This window comes from Eublepharis macularius, chromosome 19 (assembly GCF_028583425.1).
Source record: "Eublepharis macularius isolate TG4126 chromosome 19, MPM_Emac_v1.0, whole genome shotgun sequence".
Lineage (NCBI taxonomy): Eukaryota > Metazoa > Chordata > Lepidosauria > Squamata > Eublepharidae > Eublepharis > Eublepharis macularius.
Window position 1 is genome coordinate 17,451,249 of NC_072808.1, and position 12,693 is coordinate 17,463,941.

The 12,693-nt window shown below is 46.6% G+C and overlaps 2 protein-coding genes across 9 annotated transcripts in view; one reads left to right on the forward strand and one right to left on the reverse strand.

The window, feature by feature from the left end:
* The window catches only part of MCOLN1 (mucolipin TRP cation channel 1), a 34,195-nt gene extending 26,071 nt beyond the window's left edge, over nt 1-8,124 (forward strand). For all 6 annotated transcript variants that reach the window (XM_055003388.1, XM_055003390.1, XM_055003389.1 and 3 more), the window contains 4 exons: nt 1,104-1,226; nt 2,092-2,298; nt 2,579-2,709; nt 3,060-8,124. In XM_055003388.1, the coding sequence (XP_054859363.1) occupies nt 1,104-1,226; nt 2,092-2,298; nt 2,579-2,709; nt 3,060-3,096 (498 nt within the window). In that variant the 3' untranslated portion in view covers nt 3,097-8,124. The remainder of the gene's footprint in view (nt 1-1,103; nt 1,227-2,091; nt 2,299-2,578; nt 2,710-3,059) is intronic.
* A 1,628-nt stretch (nt 8,125-9,752) lies between these two features.
* The window catches only part of HDAC6 (histone deacetylase 6), a 41,661-nt gene continuing 38,720 nt past the window's right edge, over nt 9,753-12,693 (reverse strand). For all 3 annotated transcript variants that reach the window (XM_055003486.1, XM_055003483.1, XM_055003485.1), the window contains exons 28-29: nt 11,691-11,819; nt 9,753-10,752 (exon numbers count right to left, since the gene is read on the reverse strand). In XM_055003486.1, the coding sequence (XP_054859461.1) occupies nt 10,684-10,752; nt 11,691-11,819 (198 nt within the window). In that variant the 3' untranslated portion in view covers nt 9,753-10,683. The remainder of the gene's footprint in view (nt 10,753-11,690; nt 11,820-12,693) is intronic.

Sequence of the window (12,693 nt, forward strand, 5' to 3'; positions counted from 1 at the left end):
GCTGTATTGCCGTGGTCTTGGCATTGTAGTTCCTGACGTTTCGCCAGCAGCTGTGGCTGGCATCTTCAGAGGTGTAGCACCAAAAGACAGAGATCTCTCAGTGTCACAGTGTCTCTGTGACACTGAGAGATCTCTGTCTTTTGGTGCTACAGTGTCTCTGTGACACTGAGAGATCTCTGTCTTTTGGTGCTACACCTCTGAAGATGCCAGCCACAGCTGCTGGCGAAACGTCAGGAACTTACAATGCAAAGACCACGGCAATACAGCCCGGAAAACCCACAACAACCATCATTCTCCGGCCATGAAAGCCTTCGACAATACATGTTTCATGAGTGTTTGAAATCTTTGTTCCCTGAGTTGTATACTGATGGCTTTATATGGTGGCAGATTCATTCCTGACTGCAATTCTGTAAGATTGAAAGGCCTTGAGGATTTTTTGTCTGTGACTCTGAAAAAGATTTACGTTGAAACGGGATGTTAAGGATCTAGACAACCCGTTAGAGGATACAGAATTAAATCACAACCACTCCAAGAGAATCTTCGAGTCAAGATTTATTTATGGACTCTCTGTTACTATTGAGATATAGTGCTTTTGAACTTTGAATATTGTTGATAAATCTGACAAAAAACTGGCTTTAAGAATACTTACAGTTGAAGGGTACTGTTTATGTACTTGCACTGTATGAATTTCTTGTGCAATATATTCTCCCTTTTAGGATTAGCACTTTAGCACTAGCACTTTGTCAGTTCATTGATATGTATCCTGTATGAGATGATGTTTAATATGTAGCACTTTAAGAATTGACCCTCTTAATAGTACAGAGAGTTACCTTGGAAGTATAGTTACATTTGTATGAGCTACAACAGAAGTGTTAAAGTTGTACACTGTAAAATACCCAGCAATTGTTAAAAGGCTTATCTTTGTTGTTATCATCTAAAGGGATACTTAGTAAGCACTCGCGGGTTCCTTTCTGCATAATTATGGGTTTATATGGCAGCAGATTCATTCCTGCCTGCACTGGTGTTTCTGAAGTCTTAGGTTCTCTCACTAACCCAGAACTACATCCCCCACTCAAGTCTTTCCCCCTTGGTTTTCTCCCTAGATCCTTATCGTCACCATGCGAGCTGCCTTCCCTAACGTCATCCGCTTCTGCTGCTGCGTGGCAGTCATCTACTTGGGCTACTGCTTCTGTGGCTGGATTGTGTTGGGGCCCTACCATGTCAAGGTAGGAGGCAGACATGGCGCAAGAGCAGGGGGAAAGAGTCATAAGATCCTTGGGCCAAAGCAAACCAAGCAGTGACCCATTTCAAGATATCTTCTCAGGGAGATGGTCATGGTTGCCTTCATGTCTTTGAAGAGTGATGTGACCAGGGCTTCACGTCCGAGTGTGTGTAGTATTTGGGAGTCTGTTCAAAGTAGGCATTATGGGGCAAGCACATGGTAAACCTATCTGAACTGCCATGATAAAACTGCCGGCCTCCCACATCTCAAAGAGATGTTCAGCATATTTAGCAGCATGTCAGAACTGTTATAATCTCCTAAACCAAAGCTCTGTCTCTCTCAAACGTCAGAAGAATGCAAAAATTAGCATTCTTAAGTACAGCTGTAACAGTGAGAATTGGTGTGTCTTGAGCCCACATCCTCACAGATGCAAGCTTTTCAGAATTAGGCTCTGCCCACATGGGCACCCTATCTGCAAGATCTGCATATCACAGTTGAATTGGCTGTGCATTTGGCTGGCGCTCAGCTGAATTGCAGAAGTGATGTAGCAAATCGGAGTGATGATTGTACAAGGTCCATAATCCCAAGTCTTCACTGAATGGTTTTGCCATACACCACTCTGGTTTGTAGTATGCATCTGACCTCTGAATCCTTGCTAGAGTGTCTAAGGTGGAGCAACGTAAAGTTAGGCATTGCAACTTGCTTTCTCTTGCGTGGAGCTTGCTGCAGAAAACTCACCTGTGGGATAGAGGTATTAGGTGCTGTCCTGCTTTTTAAAAAAAACTGTGTCTGAAGTTTGCATCTTAGGTCTGGAGAGTGATATCTGTCTCCTTTATCCCTGATTTCTTTGTCCGGTCTTCTGGTTTCAGTTCCGCTCCCTTTCGATGGTGTCAGAATGCCTTTTCTCCCTCATCAACGGGGACGACATGTTTGTGACTTTTGCCGCAATGCAGCAGAATAGCCACCTGGTGTGGCTCTTCAGCCAAGTCTACCTGTATACCTTCATCAGTCTCTTCATTTACATGGTGCTTAGCCTCTTCATTGCCCTTATCACTGGCTCCTACGAGACCATCAAGGTGAGTCCTGGCAGAGCTAGAGCTGAGCAATATCAGTGGAACGCCTTGACCGAAAATGGAATTATAGCACTTCAAGTCTTTATCTCAGTGCTGGATGGTGTACATCAGAGGTGTTTATGCGTGGTGGGGAAGGCGTACGACTTTCAGAAGCCTAATAAATGTCTAGAGTTTTTTTTCTGAATGTACTTTGCTGGGGATCCCCCTCTTACCCTTCGTTCTAGATCCGCCACTTAGCACAGACCGTGCCCCATTAAATTCCTCGTGTCTCATGTTCTTGCAGCATCAGTGTGAAGGAGAGATGGCAGCCACGCAGCTCCATGCCTATATAGCGGAGTGCAAGGACAGCCCAAAGTCCGGCAAGTTTCGACGGGAGAGCAGTTCCTCGTGCTCCGTCTTCTGTTGCTGCGAGCCGTAAGTGTGCAGGGGTGGTGGTGGCTGTATGTGTTCTTATTTTCTTTGGGGTCAACAGATTGGGTTGGAAAGTTCTGTCTCTTCCTGTAGCAGTAAGGGAACTCCACCCCCACCCCCAAGTGTGCACTGCTGTCCCCTGCCACCAAAGGAGAGAGCTAAGCATTTGGACTGAGCCTCCAGACCATGTACTGAATACTGGGAATCGCTTGGTGGGTGTTGAGGCTGCTGCTTGTAAACTGAAATAACATCTTGCTGTCTCATTTGCAGCGGGGTGCAAAGGGGTGTATCCAGTCTGACGGTTTCATTCTCTTTCTGTTTATTCTGCCGCTGTTCCCCCCCCCCCCCCACAGAACCCAACTGCAGGAGAACAGCCTGGTTGTCAACTGAGAGTTGTAACACGGACGAAGAAGGGCTTGCACGGCTGCTTGATGCTGGACACAAACAGGCCTGGATCTGGACTTCGGAGAGCAGAAGGGCCTCCTACAGACTGCTTTCTAGCAATAAGGATGGCAAGAGATGACAGCTCCTGTCATGGCTTCCTACAAGCTATTTGCCAGTTCCACAGAGAGCCGGCGAGACTACAGACCTTAGTATCATAACGAGGAAGATCTGCCCTGGAGCGGAGGGACACTAGCGATATTCCGAACAGTAACTGTAGACTTCCGTTAGGACTGTGTTAGTCTGTGTGTGCAGCGTTTCCCATGCAGTGGAGAGCTAAGGAGCTTTCAGGTAGCTAGGGTGGTGGAAGCCATTTTTAAAAGCTGATTCGGAAAGGAAAAAATTATGGAGAGGAATTGCAAAAAGTAGCTCAAGGGTAGGGGGAACCTCCCCTTTTTACTACTGAAAGTCTCTTCCCTGCTACCTGTGGATGAGCATGTCAGGCGCTACACTTTGCCTCAGGATTACTAGAAAAGTGATGGTGTGTTTCCCTGTGGGAGAGTGCGAATGGATGGAGTTGGGAACAAGACCCTGTCAATCTCATTGGCTTCATATCTAGCTGGCAGGTTTGAGATGCCTTGTGAAGGTGGGCAGGGTGTTTTTTAAATGCCACTGTGAAGAGCTTGGCGCAGTGAATTTACTCTGGAGGTGAGCCGCAGTCGCACTGTGCTGTGGTGCAGATCTGGAACAAATACGGCAGAGATGACAGCGTAAGGATGAGCGAGCTTCTGACGAAGGGAGTTTCGACTCTTGAAAGCTGCCAGTCTTGTTGGTCTCTATGGTGCCATCGGACTCGAATCTTGCTCTTCTATTGCAGACCAACACGGCAGCCCACCTGTAACTAGCAATCTAAGGGTGGTACTTCTATTTTCCAGGTGCTCCACTGGCCTGGGTTGCTTACTGAATCTGGCTTACTTTCAGTTGTGTGTTAGAAAATCATAACTTATGGAATATTTCTGGATTCAGAGGAGGTGTGGGCCAGGAACAATCCTCTCCCCTCGCTCCAGGGACACCCCTTTCTAATAAAGGATCCCAGAGTTCTCTGGCGTCCTGCATCCTTGAGTAGGGAAATGAACCCAGTTCCACCAACTGGCCACCTGGCAAATTAAGGCTGAGAGATCTCCTCTGGATATTCTCCCCAGTCCCTGTTTATACGGAGGGATCCTGAAACCAAAATTGATGAAGTAACAGAATTATTTAAAAAATCCTATGAATTTAAATATATAATCAGCTAGTTTGGCATTTAAAAACTAAAAAAATAAGAAAAATATACACATTACAATATAACCATAATTAACACAAACTGTTTCACATACAACACTAAAATGCCAAATGAACTTTTAAAAAGTGCTAAAATCAAACAGCAGCAGGTTGCACAAATGGATAAAATCAAAATTTGAAAGCATACAATTTGCAGTCTGAAAAAAAATGCAAAGTGATTTAATAGCCGTTTAAAGGATTCCAAGATTATGAAGCTGCTATAGCATAGTGGTTACGTGGTTGGGCTGTAAATCAGCACTCTGCTGGTTCAAATCCCACGACGCATGAGCTCAGCAGGTGGCCTTTGGTCCGCCACTCCTCTCAGCCCCAGCTCCCCAGCTGTATTGTGGGGATAATGATAGCACTGACTTTGTCCACCGTTCTGAGTGGGGCACTAATCTCTAAAAGAGCAGTATATAAGCTTATTGTCACTGTCTCAAACTCCAACAACAGAAAGGAGTGAAAATGCCCCCATTGTGGACCTTGTTCAACCACCAGGAGATAAGTCCAAAGAAAGGTGTACCTCCAAAATGCTATTAATTGATTCAAAGTCTCTTTTGGTAGTAAATAAAAGCAAAATAAAACCCTAGGCTCCTATAACAGTAAAACTACTTAAGCAGTGAATGCAGATGTACGACATGTTTTAAGAAATTGAATAGTCTATAAGTAATAAATAGAATATTTCTTTAAAAGTTTACCCTTCATGCCTGAGTTCACAGCCAACTGAAAAAAGCTGCCAACTGGAGCTTAATACAAGTTGCGCAAATGCAGCTCAGACCTCCCCCACCCTCCCATTAATAGTGCAACGGGCTTCTCCTTAAAGAGAGATCCCCTAAATCTGTGTTCTTGCATGCCAGTATAAACCAGTAAAACCGCTCCAACCATCAATTGTTGCCAAAAAGAATCCCACAGCAAACAAAGGGAGACTTGGCATGCTGAATAGCAAGATATTGGGGTCAAGTTCATGCTTTCCTCTAAACTGTGTTACTATCCCAAGGGGATTGCCAGTTTGGTGCAGTGGTTAAGAGCGCAGGACTTGGGACTGATTCCCCACTCCTCCACTTGAAGCCAGGTGGGTGAGTCAGTCGCAGCTTCTAGCGCTCTCAGCCTCACCCACCTCACAGGGTGTTTTGTTGTGGGGATAATAATGGCATACTTTGTAAACCGCTCTGAGTGGGTATAAGTCATCCTGAAGGGCGGTATATAAATCAAATATTATTTTGGAGGTGGGCAATTCAGGCAGGACCTGAATTTACTATCTTCCGAGTAAAAAAAAAAAAATCTGATTGTTGCAATGCCGCTTTTGTTGGTCAAATGTTAAAGCTGGAAGGGTTTCCCAGTGAACAGGCTCCTTCACGCTTGCACTGCACAAACAGACTCTCCACACACCCCGAAAAGGTGGGAAAGTAGATTCTTTCCCAATTGATTCACGTTGAAATATGGTGAATAGCTTGCAAAGGTGGTTGGTCTGGAAAAATTCTGCCCCCCACAGAAAGTACACTGAAGACTCCTTTCCCCAACATGGTGTCTCTAAGATAGTTCAAGTGTGTCTTGCCATCTCTAGTTGTGAGCTGTAATTTTTAAATATCAGGCTTGCCAAAATAATTGCAAATGATGCTTTGGGTTTTTTAAAGCACATTTACTGGAATTCCCATAACTTGTGTAAGGAACTTAATTTTTGAATGCGTTTTGGAGGGCAGGTTCTCTTTTCCTCTACTTTACAACTTGCTGGCATTTGCCTGTATAGTGTCCAGAAAAGCCCGGTTACTTCTTTGTGGCTTCTGTGCCTCATTCAAATAGGCTTTGTACCTAGGCAGATTATGGAGACGTCTAGAGTGACAAAGTAGGAATGAAAGCTTTTTGTGTCTTCAGGCAGGAAGAACCCTGACCTGGATAGCCCTGGTGAGCCTGATCTTGTCAGATCTCAGAAGCTAAGCAGTATCAGCCTTGGTTAGTAATTGGCTGGGAGACCTCCAAAGAAGACCAAGGTTGCAGAGGCTGGCAATAGCCATTGTTCATCTCTTGCCATGAAAACCCCACCAGGGTTCGCCATAAGTCAACTATAACTGGAGAGCAGGATTTTATTTCAGGCAGAAAGGTAAACCACTTGCAGTCCAATGCATCAACCACTGGAAATAAAAAAAAACTGTCACACTTTGCTTAACAGCTGCCACAGAAGCCTCTACTTTTCTATATTAAAATGCATTCTACCAGAGCAATGGCTAGCTCAGTTCTCGAGAGAGAGAGATCCTTACCTGACGAGCATCAGACAGCATCCGCTTTCATTAGACACTATACTCTTGACACAACGGCATGGTGTGAGATGCTTCCTTTGGCTGAGCAAGCCTACTCTCTCTCCCGAGTGCATCTGTACCTGCCACCAGGTAGATCAGCTTGCTAGTTGTCACCCATTAGTGTGATGCACAGAGACAACAAAGAAGATTGTTTACTTGTAACTGTCACATTCACACTTCCTTGGCCACCTCCCTCTCCATTCTTGCCATGCCATGCTCTTTACTCGGAACAGAGAGGGAAAGGCACACTTTCTTTCCCTGCAGTGTGTGTGGACCAGGCCTGTGTCTATGGGGAAAGATATTTGCACTTAATTTGTAGTTCTTGAAGTTTTTGAAATGGAGTTCTGTGCAGGCACAAAGCCCATTAGTACCAATGCAGATGGCCACTTGCAAAAATAATAGTTTCAGGTAAACAATGTGGTTTTTTCTGATGGCTTCCTCCATATAGCTGGGGGGGGGGGAATCCTGCTTGCCGGAGTTCAAGGGTGTGCGTATGGGATGGTAGAATTCAGTATCTCATTATGTTTTATTGTAAAGGCTCAATGAACATGGTAAAATTCACCCTGACATCTAAGAGAGCCAGTTTGGTGTAGTGGTTAAGAGAGCGGGACTCTAATCTGGAGAACTGAGTTTGATTGCCCACTCCTCCACTTGAAGCCAGCTGGGTGACCTTGGGTCAGTCACAGCTTCTCAGAGCTCTCTCAGCCCCATCTGTCTCACAGGGTGATTGTGGTGAGGATAACAACATACTTTGTAAACTGTTCTGAGTGAGCATGGTTGTCCTGAAGGGCGGTATATAAATCGAATGTTGTTGTTGTTTTTATTAAGCTAAACACTAGCACAGGGCTTTTTTGTTCCGTTTGAGTGAGGAGCATATTGGAGGATCATGCCTTCTGGCATGTCCAGGAGAGGAGAGTGTTACATAAGTGGAAGAGAACTGTTAAGGATGGAGAGCACTTGGAACATCCTCAAGAACTTTTTTGCCTGATTTAGTAATGCAAGGGCTGAACGCAAGCTACAGCAGTTTCAAATGTATCTTAAAGGAGAAGCAAGAAAAAATCAGTGTAAGCAACATCCTTTTGTCAGCTTATGTGAGAATCACATGGGATAAAGAAATAAATAAAAATTATTCACTGAGTCAAACTGAATAAAGCTTAAAATAACCTTGCAAGTGACCTTTGGTTCTGGAAGACTGGCATTTGTTGGGAGCAAAACATCACTGTATTAAGGCAGCAGTCCTATATGCACTTGTCTGAATAAGTCCCATTGAATTAAGTACACTTTAGATCTGATTAGTCATGCGCAGGGCTGAATCTTAAATCTCTGGTCCACATGTGTAATGCATCAGTGCGGCAGCAGTGGGAAAAGGTGAACTTGTCATAGTCTGTATCTTGTTAGGAGAATAAAGATTTTTCTTATTTAAGAGCTATTTCCCCCTTTGTCCTTTGGAATTGCTGCCCCATCTTGATACGTATAGGCAGAAAAACGCAATTCGTTGCCCAGGTGACGTGCGTTGGGTCTTATACATTAAGGAATGCTTTCATACCATAGCCCTGCACAGGTGCCGGTTTATGTCACAACAGGGATGACAACTTCCTATTTCCCAGAATGTGTCTTTTCTACAATAGAAAATGTTCTGGATCCATATCCCACCACAACTCTTACATTTGTTTTGCAGAAGCACACTGTGTTGAGCAAAACGGCCGGTCGTGCTGCTGTTCAACATACATTCTGGGGGCTGCTACCCAGTTTTAAAAACTTAATCCAGTGAAATGCTAGGCTGGTGGCAGACAGCTCAAAGATCCCATCTGCACAGAAAGGTCTATCAAACTTGCCAGCACCTAGAACTGACTGACCCTGGGCCAGGATGATTTCTAGGATTCAAAAAGTTTTTTTCCGTTGAAAACCTTACAAGGACTATATAGGAAGAGCACATTTAGCAGCAGAATCAAAGATGAGGACAAACATACACACTCTACCAACTCCCCTCCCAACAGCTGAAACCCCAACGCAACGCATGTGGATATCAGAAACTGAAAGACAATCTGCTTGTCTCATTCTTAGAAAATCGACATTCCATCTCTGCCTTATCAAACCACTGTACAAAGAGTACAGGGCGGGCAGGGGACTGGCAGTCAAGACGCAGCAGCCATTCGTGCCCAGGACATGTGATGTCCAACAGGGAGGGCAGGTCATGGGGTGGGGGCCATCCTGCCTTCTAATTTAACACTGCAATAAAGGGATCGTGAGCTCACCTGATGTCCTTGAGGTGTAGAATAAATACATACACGCTATTCACGGGAATGCGTTTATTTGAATAATTAGAAACATTCTAAAAATCAAGCAAAGAGAGGAATTTTAGGAGGTGATAATGTAACAACCCCCCACCCCCACCCCAGGTTCCGTATCCACCCCCCCCCACTCCACTTACCATGCTTCTTACACCGGTTCAGTCTACTATAGCCACACACACAGCACCACCGGGGCCAGCCCTGGTTACATGAGCCTCCACCGCACCCTCATTCCAGTTACCCCTTACACTCAACAGAGGTCCTTTCCAACTCCTCTTTTGGGTAGAGGGGTGACAATTTTGCCTTGTCCTCATTCAGTTCATTTGCTTGTTCCAAGTCAGAGACAGATAAAAAGAAGCAATCAACGGGGTCTAGGAAGCTACAGGAGGGTGGCTCTCGCCCCGCTTCAGCCCCAAAGAGGCTGCCTGGGGATTCCAAGGCCTCAAATTGTACACCAAGCACTCCACATCTATTGGAAGGGTGGGGGGGGGGGGGAATCAACGAACGGCAAGAGATGCCGTGGAAACGTGGGATTGACAAACATCCCTTTCCCCGACTCATGGCCTGGGGCAAGAATCCTGCTTCCTTCTGGGAAGTGCCAACCTTGCTAAACAAAGCAACTCTGGCAAAAACCTGGGGGTGCAGACACACCTCCCAAGACTCCGTCTCCCCGTTCTCTTGCAGCACAGCTGCTGCCACAGCACCAAGCCACTCGAGGATTGGCAAGGGCCTGGAACAGCTCCCTTTGGGGGGGGGGGGTGGGGGGGGGTTATTTTACACCTGTCAGTGCTACTGCCTGTCTGGTGCCATACTGGGCTTGGAACCATTCCTCGCCCCCATCGTGGCTCCCTGTGTGGTTTGGATTCCCTATCAATCGGCAGGGGACATGCGAGTGTTTAGCCTCAGAACTATGATTTGTCAGGCCGGAGGAGAAGCCGCTCTTGCAGATCTCATTCTTTCCAGAAACGTGCACATTTCCGGCTGCACGCGGGAACACACACACACACAGCACAGGACCTTCACACAAACAGAAAAAACTGCCACCAACTATATATATTTGGCAGTCATAGCCTCCGACTTAGGAGGACCCTCTTCTCCTGCAGAAGATTATATGCCAAGCCGCCTAGATCCAAACCTCTTGCAGCCAGCTCATTTGCCATGTAGGGAAGAAATCCACTTGCACAAGTTAGGCTCCCCCCATTCGTTGCAATTCTTTTCGGATGTATTAATGGGGGAAGGTACCCAGCTGAGCTCACAGCTACCGTGCTATCAGGAGGGAGTGACTGAGTGAAATACACAGCCATGGGGTGGGGAAAAGAAAGGGCTGCCGTCAGACACAGGAAGGGCAAGCAGAATCACACGTTCAGCTCTTCCAGGAAGATTGCACCGGTGCTACTTTGGCGCTGGGAGAAGCAGCCACTGGCTGGAAGTGTTCTCCGCTGCAGCCAGTTTGGTATTGCCTGGTTTTGGAATGCATCACTTGTGAACTGGGACGTAAGATGGACAGACGACAATCCTGCGTCCGCTGGAAGCAGCGAGGGCTGCTGGCGATTCACGGCTGCTGGTGGTCGTCGACGTTTTGGCACTGAGAGAGCCCTTGAAGCATCTGGGCCAGTTTATCGAGGTCAAATGACAGGATGGTCGATTGTGCTGCAGTTGTCTTCGGGTCCTCCCGACAAAGGAATTGTGCATCAGAAAGCTACAGTCAGGCCTGTGCCAAACTTCTCCTTGTGAGCTTGGCTCTTGGCATCAAAGAGAGTCTGAAAGGTAAAATAAAGTGTGCACACATAAATTCACACACTCAAGAATTACGCTTAGCCCTATGGAACAGAAGATCTGTAAGCAGCTAACATAGGAACGTGGAGGGTGGGATCCAGCAGCGCAGTGGAGCCAGCGGTTTTGGATTCCCAGCTTCCCATTTTGAAAAATATTCAGAGGTTTTTAAAATTACATTAAACAAAAAAAGAAGATTCACACAATAAAAGTGGGGGCTTCTTACACTCGCACTCCTCCTCTCCTCTCGTTTGGGGAGTGCCACAGAAGACTTTCTGGTTTGGGAGCATTCAATCAAATGCCAGTTTGCTGAACTATTGACATGAGCGTGTGGACTGGAGGCTCTCCAAACCAGGGAAGCCTTCAACGGCACTCCACAAGCCAGAAGGGAGAAGCCCACAAGGCTGGCTTGTGCTCATCGCGGACAAATCTCTGCATGTAAGCGGTGTCTGAATGTAGCCAAAGCCACCACGTGCAGGGCAGAACCATCACAGGAGAGAGGGAAGGCACTCCACATTTCTTGGCCTGGCTCTGGACACCAAGTTCAACTGCAAAACAGAAGTGCCGGTCAAACTGCAAAGTCACTTAGAACTCATGAAATCTACTGCTGTCCTCATAACATTAAGGCAGCTCCTCTAAAAGAGGTGCAGGCAGTGCCTAGAAGTACAAGGTCCTCCTGCCCCTCGGCTCTGCCTCTTCGATTTGTGTAACTCATGACTGTCGTGGTTGGGAACAGCAGTCTACGCTCTTCCAACCAACGCAACTATGTTGACTGAGAGATCTGAGGGCCAATCGGCCGTTTTGCTTCTATCAGGATCCATTTGTAGGTACTCGGCAGGTACTTGCCCCATCGTGGCACTGTGAGCTGAACAGAAAGTCTTTGGAAGGAACCGGGGAGGAAAGTAAAGATTGTTCAACAACTCACGGGGTGGTGGACGTAGGCTTGGCATCCATAGCACCAGACAGAGAGGTCTTCAAAGCTAAGCACCAGGGGATGCCCCGATTCTGAGTTGTGGGCTACCATGTGCCGATTAATGTAGCGGCCACAGCAAACCTGAACAGAGGGGAACGAGTAGACATAAATACAGACGCAAGTGGCCCAGGATGGGAAAACTGGCCTTGGGAACGCATCGGAAGATTTTCAGTATATGTACTTAGAAAGCTGTTCTCAAGCCCATGCTCTCTGCCCTCAGGCATGCTTCACCACAGCACCAGATGAACATATATAATGGAGAGCAGAAAGTCAGAAGCAGAGGGGAGCAGCAAACAGGCCTCGCATAGGAGACAGCTGCAGAGAAATCAAGTGAGCTAGCAGGAGAGGTCCATGGAAGACCATAGAAGAAGGTCAACGCGACAACAGCACTGCTGGCCAAGAATATTGGGGAGGGCATTCCTTGCCTTGCTGATCAGAACAAGGATGAGCCACCAAGCAAGAAGAAAAAGCCATTAGTACCACAAAAGGAAATATTGGGGGAGAAAGAACACCACGCCCAATCCAGGCCTACTTTTACCCGAAAAGTTGACGGGTAGCAGATCTCAAAGTGGAAATAACCAATATGAAAGGTGTGGGACTCTCTGCCATAGGACACAGCAATGGCCGGAGATTAGACCAGGAGAGTGGACACTGTCACGGAGGACAGGTCCATCAGTGGCTCATAATCATCATGACTATTAAACAGAACCTCCATGTTCAGAGGCAGTAACACTCTGAACGTCTGCGCTGGGGGCAACAACAGGGGAGGTGGCTTTGGCTTCCATGCTGTGCTCTTCAGCCTTATCGGGAGAGCGTGTGGCTGGCACCTGTATGAATCAGGACGATGGACTCGGTGGGCCACAGCTGCTCTGGCGTTCTTATGATAACCCCCGAAAGGCTAATGTATACACTTTGATTTACAAATTGGCCAATTAAATCCTAGCACTGTTCTTTC